General features: G+C 47.9%; 1 protein-coding gene across 1 annotated transcript in view; it reads left to right on the top strand.

Annotated features, from left to right (window-relative positions):
- Positions 1–17,123, top strand: part of PREB (prolactin regulatory element binding) — a 115,549-nt gene that overhangs the window by 46,100 nt on the left and 52,326 nt on the right. The window contains exons 7-8 of the mRNA XM_063914898.1: positions 13,229–13,402; positions 13,916–13,988. Coding sequence (XP_063770968.1) covers positions 13,229–13,402; positions 13,916–13,988 — 247 coding nt within the window. The remainder of the gene's footprint in view (positions 1–13,228; positions 13,403–13,915; positions 13,989–17,123) is intronic.

Genomic DNA, 17,123 nt, shown 5'->3' with positions numbered 1-17,123 from the left:
GGTTGTCAAATTCTTCTTCCAAGCGGATGTCTTTTTACCTTGGAGGAAAACAAAGGAGAAACGGGTGAAAGAAACGGACCGTGGAATCACATTTTCATCACAACATTGTCTCTATCGTTGGGTCATAAATCAAATCAATTGGAATTACAATGTCCTCACTCCTTAGACTCATCACCCTAGTACTTCGTTTACACTTCGTTAAAGCCTGAACGCATCTAAATATCAAACCAATCGATATGACGATACCCAAGATACACAGAAGAAATTTCCCTACGTCCATTATAATTCCTTGAGCCCATTCTCCTAAACCGGAGAACCAATTTCGTGGGTTCAACCATGACACCCAACCGGTCAGCTCATTACCCACAGCAGCAAGGGTGAGATTGTGTCTCCTGCGGAACTCCCATTTTAATTAAAGAATATCGTCCATCTTCTGGTCTATGACCTCGACCGGGTCCTCGGTGCTGTTTGTAATACAAGTGCAGCATGTTACGCCGTACTGCGTTGCCAGTGTGACACAATATCCACCTGTCACTGCCGTGAGATAATTGAGAACCATCCTATGCTGAACCAGTTCTGTTTTATAAGCTTGGAGCTCCCTTCCAGTATACCTAAAAGTGTTGTCATACATTTCAGTGATATTGTCTATCAAATTTGCGAGCGCGTTTATGTATTTGAAATTTATCACCCCCCTGGCGGTACGAGTGATATCCATTGCGAGGAGAAACTGAATCCCGGTGGACTCATAGATCAGGTCAGAGGCATGATGCTCTGTCCTTTCTACCAGGTGCCTTTTAACTACGTGCTCGTAATGGGTGTTAGTATAAGGAGCTGGGGCACTGCGGTGGATATCTTTCATTTTGGTATGCGATACAGTCATTACCTCAGGCAATACTTTTCCAATATAACATAATCCCTCTGAGTTTGGGGCAAGCCACTTATACGCCTTTCTCCCGCATATGAAATATGCATCATCGGGGAGAACATATGGGACTGAATATGTTAGAACCATGTTACACATCTTCCATGTGAACCCTCCTAACCCTAATTCTCCCATCTGTCTAGTACACGTATCTGGTTGTATGATATGTGCACAGTATCCTGGTGATACTTCTCCAACTCTCATGGTCCTACTTCCTAGGGTATACCTATATCGGAAATATCTTCCACTACCGGCTATGTGGCGTATAAGTTCTGTATCTGTAGGCATTCTATCGGCTCTATATGAAAAGGTCATGGTTTTGTTATTCCATGACACTTCCCAATTTCCCGGCTTTCGGGGATTGGAAATGTTAAAACACACTAAGGACCTATCCACATGGTATTGGTGGAGCTTCAAACTAGGAGGACTAGAGATATTAAACCTCTTGTCCACCGGCCTCCCACCACTTAACTCAAGTACCTCCCCTATCGTTAAAGGAAATGGTACTAGTCCTGACTTGCTGTGACCTTGAGGTACTTGAGAGCATACCCAACAGTCTGTTTGGTTTAACACCTTACCCACTAATGAGTGATAGTCACCCAATGGATGCCGGTCCATGTTAATGTTAAAACTGGACTGACATTTCTTGATGCACCCATCCTCAACTAAGTTATCACAATGCCTACAGATGCAATTTTCTTCAGCTAACAATCCTTCACAATTCTTTCTATGGTCAATGCTACCAGATCGTTTTCTGATACTCGCCTTTGCTTGGTGTTGTTCTTGGAAATCTACGCCTCCATCTCTGTCATCAGAACCCATTCCAGAACCTCTCTCGACCTCCATGGTACTCTCACCGGAACAGACTGCTCTGGTCAACATCATGGTCAACAGGAAAATCCGGATCACAGTCTCTTGGGGCAAGTCCATCTTATAGGAGGAAATGGAGAAAAATGAGAAGGGGGAAAGAAATAATTGAGGGAGATGGGATGGGAAGTGGAGGAAAACAATAAAAGGAAACAGGGAATCGACAACTGCCTCCGATCTTATTATTCTCAAGGCTCAGGTGCCGTCTCAATCTTCCTGAAACAGACACTCCAGTGATACAACTTCCTCTACCGTCTGTTCTTTATCACGAGACCTCTCTGGATCAGCAACCTTCTTACAATGGGACGAATGAACCCAAGTCTCTCTCTCGGCAACCTTCAATGCTGTCGTGCTAATCAATAAGACTTGGTATGATCCTTCCCATCTGTCAATAAGGCAACCTGAGCGTAGAAAATTCCGTATCATTACATAATCCCCAGGTTCAATGTCATGACAATTACTATCTGGCAGATCAGGAATCACCAACTTCAAATTATCATTCTGATTCCTTAGCTGTTTACTCATGTTAACCAGGTATTTTACAGTCACTTCATTGTTACACTTCAAATCATCCTGAGGGTTAATCATAACATGCGGTTGTCGACCAAACAGAATTTCAAAGGGGGACAGATTAAGAGGGGACCTGGGAGTGGTTCTGATGCTGTATAGTACAATGGGCAAAGCTTCTGGCCATGCCAATCCTGTTTCTGTCATCACTTTGCTCAATTTATTTTTAATAGTGCTATTCACTCTTTCTACTTTCGCACTCGCCTGGGGGTGGTACGGAGTGTGCAGCTTACTATTAATTCCCATCAATTTACACATTCCTTGAAAGACATCACCTGTAAAATGGGTACCCCTATCACTTTCAATTATTCTAGGGATACCGTATCTACACACAAATTCCTGCACAATTTTCTTAGCAGTAAACATAGCGGTGTTTGTGGCCGCAGGAAATGCTTCGACCCAATTTGAAAACACATCTATACAAACTAGTACATACTTCAAATTTCGACAAGGGGGTAATTGTATGAAATCAATTTGTATTACCTGGAAAGGGCCGCCTGTAGGTGGGATATGGGATGGTTCTCTTGGTATTGCCTTTCTGATATTCTTCCTCAAGCAGGTAAGACATGTCATTGCTCTCTTACCCGCATGGGAGGAAAATCCTGGGGCGCACCAATAAGCTCTCACTAGCTTACACATCCCTTCTTTGCCCAGATGAGTCAGCCCGTGTGCTGCTTCCGCTAGACTTGAAAGGTATGCTCTTGGTGCCACTGGTTTACCCTGTCCATCTGTCCAGAGTCCTGAGGACTCCTGGCCATATCCCTTTGATCTCCAAACTGCATTTTCCTGTGTGGAACACAAATTTTGCATTTCACACAATTTCTGTGTGTTGACGGTATTAAATACCATCAGTTGTGTGGTGTCTGTCTGTCTGGTGGTACCAGCTGCTAACTTAGCAGCTTCGTCTGCTCGGCTGTTACCAAGTGATACCGGGTCTTGGCTATATGTATGTGCTTTACACTTGATAACAGCCACTCTGTCGGGTTCCTGTATCGCTGTTAGAAGCCTTTTGATGTGGGCTGCATGCGCTACCGGTGTACCAGCTGCCGTCATGAAATTTCTGAGGCGCCATAGGGCTCCGAAATCATGGACTACCCCGAAGGCGTATCTAGAATCCGTATAGATATTGGCTGACTTGCCCTTAGCCAATTCACATGCTCTGGTTAGGGCAACCAGTTCAGCAACCTGGGCTGAGTGAGGTGGGCCTAGCGGTTCTGCTTCTATGGTGCCTTGGTCATCTACGACTGCGTATCCAGTACACAAGTCTCCCGAGTCCGTCTGTCTGTGACAACTACCGTCAGTGTAGAAAGTAAAATCTACATCTTCCAGTGGGTTGTCACTGATGTCAGGCCTTGCCGTGAAATTTTGGGTCAAATATTCCATACAATCATGTGTGTCATTGTCCTTACTAAATCCTCCTTCACCATCACTTTCATCCTCCACCCTTTGTGCCTGTCCAGGCACACCTGGGAGATACGTTGCAGGATTTAATGCGCTGCATCTCCTTATGGTGATGTTTACGGGGGCCATCAATGCCAATTCCCATCCTGTAAACCGCGCTGATGAGACGTGCATGGTTTGTGCAGAATTTAGCAAGGCTGACACTGCATGTGGTGTATGAATTGTGAGGTTGTGACCTAGCACTACATCTTCGCTTTTTGTTACTAGCAATGCTATCGCAGCAACACTTCGCAAGCATGTGGGGAGGGATCGCGCTACCGTATCTAGCTGAGCGCTGTAGTATGCTACCGGCCTGCTGGCATCACCGTGCTTTTGGGTTAGGACGCCTGCCGCGCAACCAGCACTTTCTGTTCCGTACAGCTCAAAGGGTTTCCCATAGTCCGGCATACCTAATGCTGGTGCCTGCGTTAGGCACTGTTTAAGTCTCTCAAATGCCATCTCAGATTCGTCTGTATGCGAAATCCGATCAGGTTTGTTTGATGAGACCATCTCCTGCAAAGGTAGGGCTAGTATGGAAAACCCTGGGATCCAGTTACGGCAATACCCACACATTCCTAAAAATGTTCTGATCTGTTGCTGGGTTTGTGGCAGAGTCATGTCTCGAATTGCTTGAATTCTATCAGCGGTCAGGTGTCTCAGTCCTTGTGTCAGACAGTGTCCCAAATATTTTACCTTAGTCTGGCATAATTGCAACTTATCTTTTGAAACCTTGTGTCCGGTTTCTGAGAGATGAAACAGGAGCTGTTTCGTATCTCTCAGGGATGATTCGAGTGAATCAGAACACAGAAGTAGATCGTCTACATACTGTATTAATACTGATCCGCTCTCAGGTTGGAAAGACTGTAAACAATCATGCAAGGCCTGTGAGAAGATACTTGGACTGTCTATGAAACCTTGTGGTAAGCGAGTCCAGGTGTATTGAACTCCTCTGTATGTGAACGCAAACAAATATTGGCTGTCAGGGTGCAGAGGTACCGAGAAGAAGGCGGAGCAGAGGTCAATTACAGTGAAAAATTTCGCAGTGGGAGGGATTTGCATTAGGATGACAGCTGGATTTGGCACTACGGGGAACTGACTCTCAACTATTTTGTTAATCCCCCTTAGATCCTGCACTAGCCCGTAACTCCTCCCCCCACTCTTTTTAACAGGGAAGATGGGACTATTGGCAGTGCTGGATGTTCTTACCAGAATGCCCTGTTGTAGCAAGCGCTCTATTACGGGGTACACTCCTAACTCCACCTCTGGCTTCAGAGGGTATTGTGGGATTTTTGGAGCTATCCTACCATCTTTTACTTGCACAACTACTGGAGCTACATTTGCCATTAATCCAGTGTCTTATCCATCTTTAGTCCAAAGTGACTCTGGTATTTGGGATGTCATTTCTTCTACCTGGGATGGACTCCTATTTATCATAACAGTATGTGACATTAATTTTGATGGGGAGTCTAGCATATCTTGTACTTCCTTGGCGTGGTTCTCAGGTATGTCTAGGAATACACCTTCAGGAGTACAATATATGATGTACCCCATTTTACACAATAAATCTCTTCCCAGGAGATTTGTCGGTGCCGATGCAGCCAGCAAAAAGGAATGCTTGGTATGCAAAGGCCCTATTGTAATCTCTGCTGGTTTGCTAACAGGGTAGTGCTGTACTACTCCCGTTACTCCCATGGCTGGAATTGTCTTACCAGTGGTTCTCATGCCCACTGTCGAATTTATCACTGATTTGGCCGCCCCCGTATCTACAAGGAAATTTAATGGTTTACCAGCTACATCAATTGTGACCTCGGGTTCACTTCCAAGACTCGCAATTAATTTCACTGGCTGCAGATTACAGGTGTGGCCACACCCCTATTGGGTATGGTGACCTCCCTGAATCGTGCTGGCAGCAATTACTTGTGGTGGGGGTAGATGGGAACTATCAGAGATTTGCCAGTCTCTTCTTGGGGGATACCTTTTTGTTTCCCCTGCATGTGGCTCATAGCTCCGCCTCTGCGGTCCTTGATCCCAATGTCTCGTATCAGGTCGTTGTCTAGGGGGTTGATATGAATTTTGTATTTGTCTTGTTTTACAATCACGTGCCATGTGTCCCTCTCTGTGGCAACAATAACATTTTATACCTCTTGACTTACCCACAGGGGTCACAGTTCTGGGCTGAGGTGGCCTGTATGCTCACAGCCATTAACTTATCACTCTGTGACTCCCTGTGTCTGATGATATTCCGATCATGCCCAGCAGCAGCCTCTCCCAATGCATCCACCGACATACCTCTCCAATCAGGCCTAGTGGTTTGTATTCTATTCCTTAAAACCTCTTTTAAACCGTCCATTAATACAGAAACAGCTACTTCCCTGTGGTGTACATTAGTTTTAATGTCATCTATACCAGTGTACCTAGCCATATCCTGCAGAGCCCGGTGAAAATACTCTGGTGTGGATTCACCTTCCTTTTGTTTTATTGTAAAGATTTTATTCCACTTTACTACTGCAGGAAAATATACTCCTAACTGTAAGTTGATTCTCTTTACATTATCCTGATTATACTCTTCTGTTAGTGGTACTTCCTCATCTAACTTGCAATCAGCGATAAACTTTAACGAATCAACATTGGGGGGTAAACATGCCCTCAAAACTGTCCTCCAATCTTTGTTATTTGGCTCTGCAGAATTTCCTAGCTCTCTAATATACTTTTGACATGCAACTAAGTCTTTCCTAGGATCAGGGAATTCAGACATCATTGATCTTAATTCTGCTCGGGAAAAGGGACAGTGCATGGCGATGTTCCTGACAGGAGTTGCTCCTGAGGCTTCAGTTCGCCCATTTGGGACCGCAATTACCCTGACAGGATTAAGCGCAATGATATCATTCTGTGTAGATTCTACAATACTTGGTGAAATGGTTTCAGCATAGTGTATGGTGCCGTACTTACCAGTCGATACGACCTCACCTGTCCCTCCGCTAGGGGCCTTTGATACTAATCTTATGGGTTGGGCCGTGCCCACTGTTGTTTCTGCTATGGTGGCTGCTAGAGAGAGTGCTGATATTGTAGTGGGCTCATCCTCTTGGTCACAATCCTGGGGAAAGTTCAAAACAGGGTACAACTTGCACGGATTAGTATTAGCATTAATTACTTTGGTTACATTATCTTAAACTTCTATACATTTATCATAACCCTGTGTGCCATTCTCTGCAACCAATTTCTCTCCAGGTATGTATGGTGGTGGGGGTGCAGTGGCTATCAGTTTCCTGATAGGGTTAGATCCAGCGGCTTGCGCCAACCCCCTTTGTATTTCACCTTCCTGTTGCCACAATGTTAAATAGTCATAATGTCTGATACGCCTTTTTGAAGATTTAATCAGGCAAACTCTTCTCTTTAAATTCTGTAATACTTCTGGGTTTAAAGTACCTACCCGGGGAAACTTCTCCCCGTCATGCACAGTCATCCTTTCCCATTCATTGCACAACATCTCTGTGTGATGACCATATTTCTCACACATGATATACCTTGCCGACCCGATTGGTCGGTTTACCAAATCAACCTGAACCTCGGTTGATCGCCCCTTACCTGAACAACTGGCCCCCATCTTTGCAGGTGCTACTTTCACTACCTCTGACTTCAAATCAGGGTCTTCGGCAACCCTTACAAAAACCAAGATGTCCGGTGTAAGGCTGCGGTGGGGGTTTTGCACCGAGGTCCGCCCACTTAACTCCCGCCCACGCAGGCCAATACGGCGACCAAAGTTCCCAGAGGTTCCGTACCCAACCTAGGGCACCTATGAACGTCTACTTGCTCGGGCGTGTGGGAGTATGTTACCCTCCCCAGCAAGTATCAGCCATTGGAATGTCCCTGAGTGATCAGGCTACTTCCCTTAAAATAAAAAAAATTACACAAATCACGTTAACAATGTGCAAGTAGCGTTCTTATGAATATTCAAGACACGCTAATGCACACAATCACATGCGGTACAATCGTATCTGCACACAAGCAACTAATCTTATGTGCGGAACGATCAACGGAATCGAAAATTTCGGCTGCGAATTCCTTCAGCAATGAGCTTTGTTGGCCTATATGGGTCTCGCACCAACCCTCTTCGGTTGTGCTCTCTACTTCTAGTCTACTGTACCTGAACCTCCTGGTTCGTGACCTCCTGGTCTGTTATGTACAGCAGACTCTACTGCTCATAATATGTCGAGACTAACAAGGGACGCCTCCCAAGCCACCCCGCGCTATCACTTTCGCTGGTGTACCTCTTTCTAATTGCCTATGGTTCCCACGTCCGTAAAAAGAACACTCTTATTTCTGTACAGAATTCCTTTCATTCGGTATTAGCCTAACCCAGAAGAATTGCAACAGAGAAGGTTTTTCTTTTAACTTTAACTTTTGGGTTTGAGATAGATTTGTGTTATTATCGCGTTACTTCCTTATCGCCTACTAAAACAATACTATCGTGCGGTTTGTATTATGTGGGCGTATCCGTACGCTCCGTTGCGTAATATACGCTCCGTGCGTCGACCCTTGCGTCGTGTACGCCCTGCCCTTGTAAGGACACGTGTACACAAACCAAGTACGTCCACAGTAACACAACTACACGTTTATCAATGTAAATGATCTTTAACTGTAATCATTCACTGGACACCACCCAAATCTCCCTTGTATTTCTAGGCGAGACTGTGTGCGTGTCTTTTACAATTATTCCCTTAAATATTACTTTTTATCTTTTAACTATTAATAACAACAAATCTCTGAGCACGTTATCAATGGTATGTGGCAATCAGGAGAATGAGATACGGACAAATACTACTAAGCAAGAAATACAGGTGTGTGTGCTTATGCGTACGTACGCAAAACAGAAACTAAACAGTTTTAAAAAGACAATAACGTACTGTTCCTACCTTCCGGTTCCGGATTCCCTCAGCACTCCTTACTAAGCGAAGCAGACGCTTATCTGGTCAGCACTGCGAGGGATACCACCTTCCCGCCCTTTGCTGACCGATAATGTCTGCTAAAGTTACCTAGTGCGGATATATGAAGAGCGGCCGAGCCCCCAATTGATAAAGCCTACTGATTTATCCTATTTTAAACACTCTAAAAGGTTAATGAACACAGTACGCAATTGGCGTATGATATACCGTAAGGGTACGCACTTAGCGTAGCAAACGCTTAGCCGTGGTAGAGACGCACGAGCGGCACGTTCGCTCACGGCTTAATGCGTAGAGGCAAGCACGCTATAGGCTGCCGACTACCGTAATGATACGCTACCAGCGTAGCGGACGCTCGAGACCACGAGGAGATCACAAGCGGCGCTGACGCTCACAGAATTAAACCTTAATAACTATTTCATAAGTAATGTACTTATACTGTAAACCTTTGTGCAGTGATAAGGTGTAAATGCAACGCAGTGTAACCTTGTTAGTTTAAAAGCTGTATGAGCGTCTGTGACGCTCTGAGAACACTTAGCAATATAATAAACACTCAAATACCGGTCTAAGGTTCTAACACCTTTTAAGGGAGAGAATGAACGTTCAATTGCAAAAGAATACACAGTACAATTTATACACTACCAAACTAACATAAACACCTAACAGAATTACTACACGTTAAAATACAATAGTGGCACAATTACATTTAAGGGGAAAGAGAGAGAGAATGGCTTACAACATTAATAGGAGATAAAATGGTTGCAGAGAACTTACGCACAAGGGGAAACAATCGCAGGCGCCTTCCTGGATATCCAGCTCCCGATTATCAGTGATGAGAACCGTTGAGAAGAGTAGAGTGGGGCTGGCTCAGGTCGGCTTGTCTTTATATACACTTACACACAGTACAGTACATTCCCTACATTCTTATTGTTCATTGGACACAGGAATCCATCTCCGCATTATAACAAAAGGTCATAGGTTGGTTCATACAGGTGGGCTGTGACTATTTCAAACTGCTCAGGTGGGAGGGAAACTCAGGTTTCCCGCCGCATGGGTAATAAACTGCAAATATAGTAAATGTCCATAAACTTCTTATAGTCATAACTATACGCACGAGCGATTAATCTGGTTCTAACCAACACCGGAATATTGCTAATTATATACTCTTCCGATGGATACTAAACACCACTGTGTAACCCCTGTCTGACCCTTCGTATCAAACAAAGAGGGATCTCTTTGTCTCCGAACATACTACATTAACTAAACTTTCAGATTCTATCAAAGGGACCATAATCTACAAAATACATTATATGACTAAAATATGTAACGATCGAGTCGCACGCTAGACGCACACAAACTCTACCGTAAATGCGCATACCGTGCGCCTGCGAGTGCACGCAAAGGCGAGTATACGCACGCACGGGAGGGCTCATGCACGTGCAGCGGGGACACGCATGAGGTGCATATATGGCAATGTGCAGCGTGATATTTTTCTGACTTTGACAACGGGGTACACTGTCATACACGCGGATGGGAAGAGAGGACAGGGTACACTGTCATACACCGCGGATGGGAAGAGAGGACGGGGTACGCTGTCATACACCGCGGATGGGAAGAGAGGACGGGGTACACTGTCATACACCGCGGATGGGAAGAGAGGACAGGGTACACTGTCATACACCGCGGATGGGAAGAGAGTACAGGGTACACTGTCATACACCGCGGATGGGAAGAGAGTACAGGGTACACTATCATACACCGCGGATGGGAAGAGAGGACAGGGTACACTGTCATACACCGCGGATGGGAAGAGAGGACGGGGTACACTGTCATACACCGCGGATGGGAAGAGAGGACGGGGTAAACTGTCATACACCGCGGATGGGAAGAGAGGACGGGGTACACTGTCATACACCGCGGATGGGAAGAGAGGACTGGTTACACTGTCATACACCGCGGATGGGAAGAGAGGACGGGGTACACTGTCATACACCGCGGATGGGTGGCATAGCACAGGGTACACTGTCATACTCCGCGGATGGGAAGAGAGGACAGGGTACACTGTCATACACCGCGGATGGGAAGAGAGGACGGGGTACACTGTCATACTCCGCGGATGGGAAGAGAGGACGGGGTACACTGTCATACTCCGCGGATGGGAAGAGAGGACGGGGTACACTGTCATACACCGCGGATGGGAAGAGAGGACGGGGTACACTGTCATACTCCGCGGATGGGAAGAGAGGACAGAGTACACTGTCATACACCGCGGATGGGAAGAGAGGACGGGGTACACTGTCATACACTGCGGATGGGAAGAAAGGACAGGGTACACTGTCATACACTGCGGATGGGAAGAGAGCACAGGGTACACTGTCATACACCGCAGATGGGAAGAGAGGACGGGGTACACTGTCATACACCGCGGATGGGAAGAGAGGACGGGGTACACTGTCATACACCGCGGATGGGAAGAGAGGACGGGGTACACTGTCATACACCGCGGATGGGAAGAGAGGACGGGGTACACTGTCATACACCGCGGATGGGAAGAGAGGACGGGGTACACTGTCATACACCGCGGATGGGAAGAGAGGACGGGGTACACTGTCATACACCGCGGATGGGAAGAGAGGACGGGGTACACTGTCATACACCGCGGATGGGAAGAGAGGACGGGGTACACTGTCATACACCGCGGATGGGAAGAGAGGACAGGGTACACTGTCATACACCGCGGATGGGAAGAGAGGACGGGGTACACTGTCATACACCGCGGATGGGAAGAAAGGACAGGGTACACTGTCATACACCGCGGATGGGAAGAGAGGACGGGGTACACTGTCATACACCGTGGATGGGTGGTACAGTACAGGGTACACTGTCATACACCGCGGATGGGAAGAGAGGACGGGGTACACTGTCATACACCGCGGATGGGAAGAGAGGACAGGGTACACTGTCATACACCGCGGATGGGAAGAGATGACAGGGTACACTGTCATACACCGCGGATGGGAAGAGAGGACGGGGTACGCTGTCATACACCGCGGATGGGAAGAGAGCACAGGGTACACTGTCATACACCGCGGATGGGAAGAGAGCACAGGGTACACTGTCATACACTGCGGATGGGAAGAAAGGACGGGGTACACTGTCATACACCGCGGATGGGAAGAGAGGACGGGGTACACTGTCATACACCGTGGATGGGTGGCACAGTACAGGGTACACTGTCATACACCGCGGATGGGAAGAGAGGACGGGGTACACTGTCATACACCGCGGATGGGAAGAGAGGACAGGGTACACTGTCAAACACCGCGGATGGGAAGAGAGTACGGGGTACACTGTCATACACCGCGGATGGGAAGAGAGCACAGGGTACACTGTCATACACCGCGGATGGGAAGAGAGGACAGGGTACACTGTCATACACCGCGGATGGGAAGAGAGGACAGGGTACACTGTCATACACCGCGGATGGGAAGAGAGGACAGGGTACACTGTCATACACCGCGGATGGGAAGAGAGCACAGGGTACACTGTCATACACCGCGGATGGGAAGAGAGGACAGGGTACACTGTCATACACCGCGGATGGGAAGAGAGGACAGGGTTCACTGTCATACACCGCGGATGGGAAGAGAGGACAGGGTACACTGTCATACACCGCGGATGGGAAGAGAGGACAGGGTACACTGTCATACACCGCGGATGGGAAGAGAAGACAGGGTACACTGTCATACACCGCGGATGGGAAGAGAGGACGGGGTACACTGTCATACACCGCGGATGGGAAGAGAGGACGGGGTACACTGTCATACACCGCGGATGGGAAGAGAGGACGGGGGTACACTGTCATACACCGCGGATGGGAAGAGAGGACGGGGTACACTGTCATACACCGCGGATGGGAAGAGAGGACGGGGTACACTGTCATACACCGCGGATGGAAAGAGAGGACGGGGTACACTGTCATACACCGCGGATGGGAAGAGAGGACAGGGTACACTGTCATACACCGCGGATGGGAAGAGAGGACAGGGTACACTGTCATACACCGCGGATGGGTGGTACAGTACAGGGTACACTGTCATACACCGCGCGGATGGGTGGTACAGCACAGGGTACACTGTCATACACCGCGGATGGGTGGCATAGCACAGGGTACACTGTCATACACCGCGGATGGGTGGCATAGCACAGGGTACACTGTCATACACTGCGGATGGGTGGCATAGCACAGGGTACACTGTCATACACCGCGGATGGGTGGTACAGCACAGGATACACTGTCATACACCGCGGATGGGTGGCATAGCACAGGGTACACTGTCATACACCGCGGATGGGTGGCATAGCACAGGGTACACTGTCATACACTGCGGATGGGTGGTACAGCACAGGGTACACTGTCATACACTGCGGATGGGGGTGGTACAGCACAGGGTACACTGTCATACATCGCCTGTATATGTTTCTCCTGCAGGTTTGGGAAAGGGACGGATCAGAGGAACAGCCTCCGACTCTACACTGTACAGATCCCGCATAAGAGGGAGCGTCGCCCACCCCCGTGTTTCCTCACCAAGTGGGATGGTCTGAGCTGCTTACCTTTACTCACTGAGCCATGTGGTAATGAGGTCACCTCGTGTCTCGCAGTCAGGTGGGTTCCCGGACACCATGATTATTATAATGTCACTCTCTGTGTGTGATCTGTATGTACTCTCTGTATATCAGCAGTGATCTGTGTGTGATTTGTATGTACTCTCTGTATATCAGCAGTGATCTGTGTGTGATTTGTATGTACTCTCTGTATATCAGCAGTGATCTGTGTGTGTGTGTGTGTGTGTGTGTGTGATATGTATGTACTCTCTGTATATCAGCAGTGATCTGTGTGTGTGTGTGTGTGTGTGTGTGTGTGTGATATGTATGTACTCTCTGTATATCAGCAGTGATCTGTGTGTGTGTGTGTGTGTGTGTGTGTGTGTGATCTGTATGTACTCTCTGTATATCAGCAGTGGTGTGTGTGTGTGTGTGTGTGATATGTATGTACTCTCTGTATATCAGCAGTGATCTGTGTGTGTGTGTGTGTGTGTGTGTGTGTGTGTGTGATTTGTATGTACTCTCTGTATATCAGCAGTGATCTGTGTGTGATTTGTATGTACTCTCTCTGCAGTGACTGTGGAACGTTCCTGGGTTTGGGCTCAGTCACTGGGTCTGTGGCCATTTACATCTCTTTTTCCCTTCAGGTGAGTTCTGTCGCTGCGTGTGCGTGTATACATGCACGTATGTTTCATGCTTTAGTTATAATATGTCAGGGTTCCGGCCAGGGTGTGCGTGTTGCTAGAGATACCTACTGTATAACATAGAGATGCAGTGTAGCATAGGATGGGACAGCGTAGATCAGGGTGTCTGTAGACAAGGTGCTTTGTAATGTCTGTCAAAGTTTTGGTGTACAGAAAGCATTAAAGTAGATCATGGTATAGTGTATAGTATCTGATGTCTTGGCAAGGTGTCGGTGTTAGGGTAGGTGAGGGTGTGGGGTAAGGTATATGGGGGGTAATGGAAGGTGTCAGTGTTGGGGTAGGTGAGGGTGTGGGGTAAGGTATATGGATGTAATGGAAGGTGTCAGTATTACGGTAGGTCAGGGTGTGGGGTAAGGTATATGGGGGTAATGGAAGGTGTCGGTGTTAGGGTAGGTGAGGGTGTGGGGTAAGGTATATGAGGTAATGGAAGGTGTTAAGGTAGGTGAGGGTGTGGGGTAAGGTATGTGGGGGTAATGGAAGGTGTTGGGGTAGGTGAGGGTGTTGGGTAAGGTATATGGGGGGTAATGGAAGGTGTTAGGGTAGGTGAGGGTGTGGGGTAAGGTATATGGGGTAATGGAAGGTGTTAGGGTAGGTCAGGGTGTGGGGTAAGGTATGTGGGGGTAATGGAAGGTGTTAGGGTAGGTGAGGGTGTGGGCTACGGTATATGGGGTAATGGAAGGTGTTAGGGTAGGTGAGGGTGTGGGGTAAGGTATATGGGGTAATGGTAGGTCAGGGTGTAGGGTAAGGTATATGGGGTAATGGAAGGTGTTAGGGTAGGTCAGGGTGTGGGGTAAGGTATGTGGGGGTAATGGAAGGTGTTAGGGTAGGTGAGGGTGTTGGGTAAGGTATATGGGGTAATGGAAGGTGTTAGGGTAGGTGAGGGTGTGGAGTAAGGTATATGGGGTAAAGAAAGGTGTTAGGGTAGGTGAGGGTGTGTGGTAAGGTATATGGGGTAATGGAAGGTGTTAGGGTAGGTGAGGGTGTTGGGATAAGGTATATGGGGGGTAATGGAAGGTGTCAGTGTTAGGGTAGGTGAGGGTGTGGGGTAAGGTATGTGGGGGGTAATGGAAGGTGTCAGTGTTAGGGTAGGTGAGTGTGTGGGGTAAGGTATATGTAGGTAATGGAAGGTGTCAGTGTTAGGGTAGGTGAGGGTGTGGGGTAAGGTATATGGAGGTAATGGAAGGTGTCAGTGTTAGGGTAGGTGAGGGTGTGGGGTAAGGTATGTGGGGGGTAATGGAAGGTGTCAGTGTTGGGGTAGGTGAGGGTGCTGGGATAAGGTATATGGGGGGTAATGGAAGGTGTCAGTTTTAGGGTAGGTCAGGGTGTGGGGTAAGGTATATGGGGGTAATGGAAGGTGTCAGTGTTGGGGTAGGTGAGGGTGTGGGGTAAGGTATGTGGGGGTAATGGAAGGTGTCAGTGTTAGGGTAGGTGAGGGTGTGGGGTAAGGTATGTGGGGGTAATGGAAGGTGTCAGTATTACGGTAGGTGAGGGTGTGGGGTAAGGTATATGGGGGTAATGGAAGGTGTCAGTGTTAGGGTAGGTGAGGGTGTGGGGTAAGGTATATGGGGGTAATGGAAGGTGTCAGTGTTGGGGTAGGTGAGGGTGTGGGGGTAACGGAAGGTGTCAGTGTTAGTGTAGGTGAGGGTGTGGGGTAAGGTATATGGATGTAATGGAAGGTGTCAGTGTTAGGGTAGGTGAGGGTGTGGGGTAAGGTATATGGAGGTAACGGAAGGTGTCAGTGTTAGGGTAGGTGAGGGTGTAGGGTAAGGTATATGGAGGTAATGGAAGGTGTCAGTGTTAGGGTAGGTGAGGGTGTGGGGTAAGGTATATGTAGGTAATGGAAGGTGTCAGTGTTAGGGTAGGTGAGGGTGTGGGGTAAGGTATATGGAGGTAACGGAAGGTGTCAGTGTTAGGGTAGGTGAGGGTGTAGGGTAAGGTATATGGAGGTAATGGAAGGTGTCAGTGTTAGGGTAGGTGAGGGTGTGGGGTAAGGTATATGGAGGTAATGGAAGGTGTCAGTATTAGGGTAGGTGAGGGTGTGGGGTAAGGTATATGGAGGTAATGGAAGGTGTCAGTGTTAGGGTAGGTGAGGGTGTGGGGTAAGGTATATGGAGGTAATGGAAAGTGTCAGTGTTAGGGTAGGTGAGGGTGTGGGGTAAGGTATATGGAGGTAATGGAAGGTGTCAGTATTAGGGTAGGTGATGGTGTGGGGTAAGGTATATGGAGGTAATGGAAGGTGTCAGTGTTAGGGTAGGTGAGGGTGTAGGGTAAGGTATGTGGGGGTAATGGAAGGTGTCAGTATTAGGGTAGGTGAGGGTGTGGGGTAAGGTATATGGGGGTAATGGAAGGTGTCAGTATTAGGGTAGTCAAGGTGTGGGGTAAGGTATGTGAGGGTAACGGAAGGTGTCAGTGTTAGGGTAGGTGAGGGTGTGGGGTAAGGTATATGGGGGTAATGGAAGGTGTCAGTGTTGGGGTAGGTCAGGGTGTAGGGTAAGGTATGTGGGGGTAATGGAAGGTGTCAGTGTTGTGGTAGGTGAGGGTGTGGGTTAAGGTATGTGGGGGTAATGGAAGGTGTCAGTGTTGGGGTAGGTCAGGGTGTAGGGTAAGGTATGTGGGGGTAATGGAAGGTGTCAGTGTTGGGGTAGGTCAGGGTGTGGGGTAAGGTATGTGGGGGTAATGGAAGGTGTCAGTATTACGGTAGGTGAGGGTGTGGGGTAAGGTATATGGGGGTAATGGAAGGTGTCAGTGTTAGGGTAGGTGAGGGTGTGGGGTAAGGTATATGGGGGTAATGGAAGGTGTCAGTGTTGGGGTAGGTGAGGGTGTGGGGGTAACGGAAGGTGTCAGTGTTAGTGTAGGTGAGAGTGTGGGGTAAGGTATATGGATGTAATGGAAGGTGTCAGTGTTAGGGTAGGTGAGGGTGTGGGGTAAGGTATATGGAGGTAACGGAAGATGTCAGTGTTAGGGTAGGTGAGGGTGTAGGGTAAGGTATATGGAGGTAATGGAAGGTGTCAGTGTTAGGGTAGGTGAGTGTGTGGGGTAAGGTATATGTAGGTAATGGAAGGTGTCAGTGTTAGGGTA

The sequence above is a fragment of the Pseudophryne corroboree genome, chromosome 4, assembly GCF_028390025.1.
Source record: "Pseudophryne corroboree isolate aPseCor3 chromosome 4, aPseCor3.hap2, whole genome shotgun sequence".
NCBI lineage: Eukaryota > Metazoa > Chordata > Amphibia > Anura > Myobatrachidae > Pseudophryne > Pseudophryne corroboree.
This window is presented reverse-complemented; position numbering and strand designations above follow the sequence as displayed.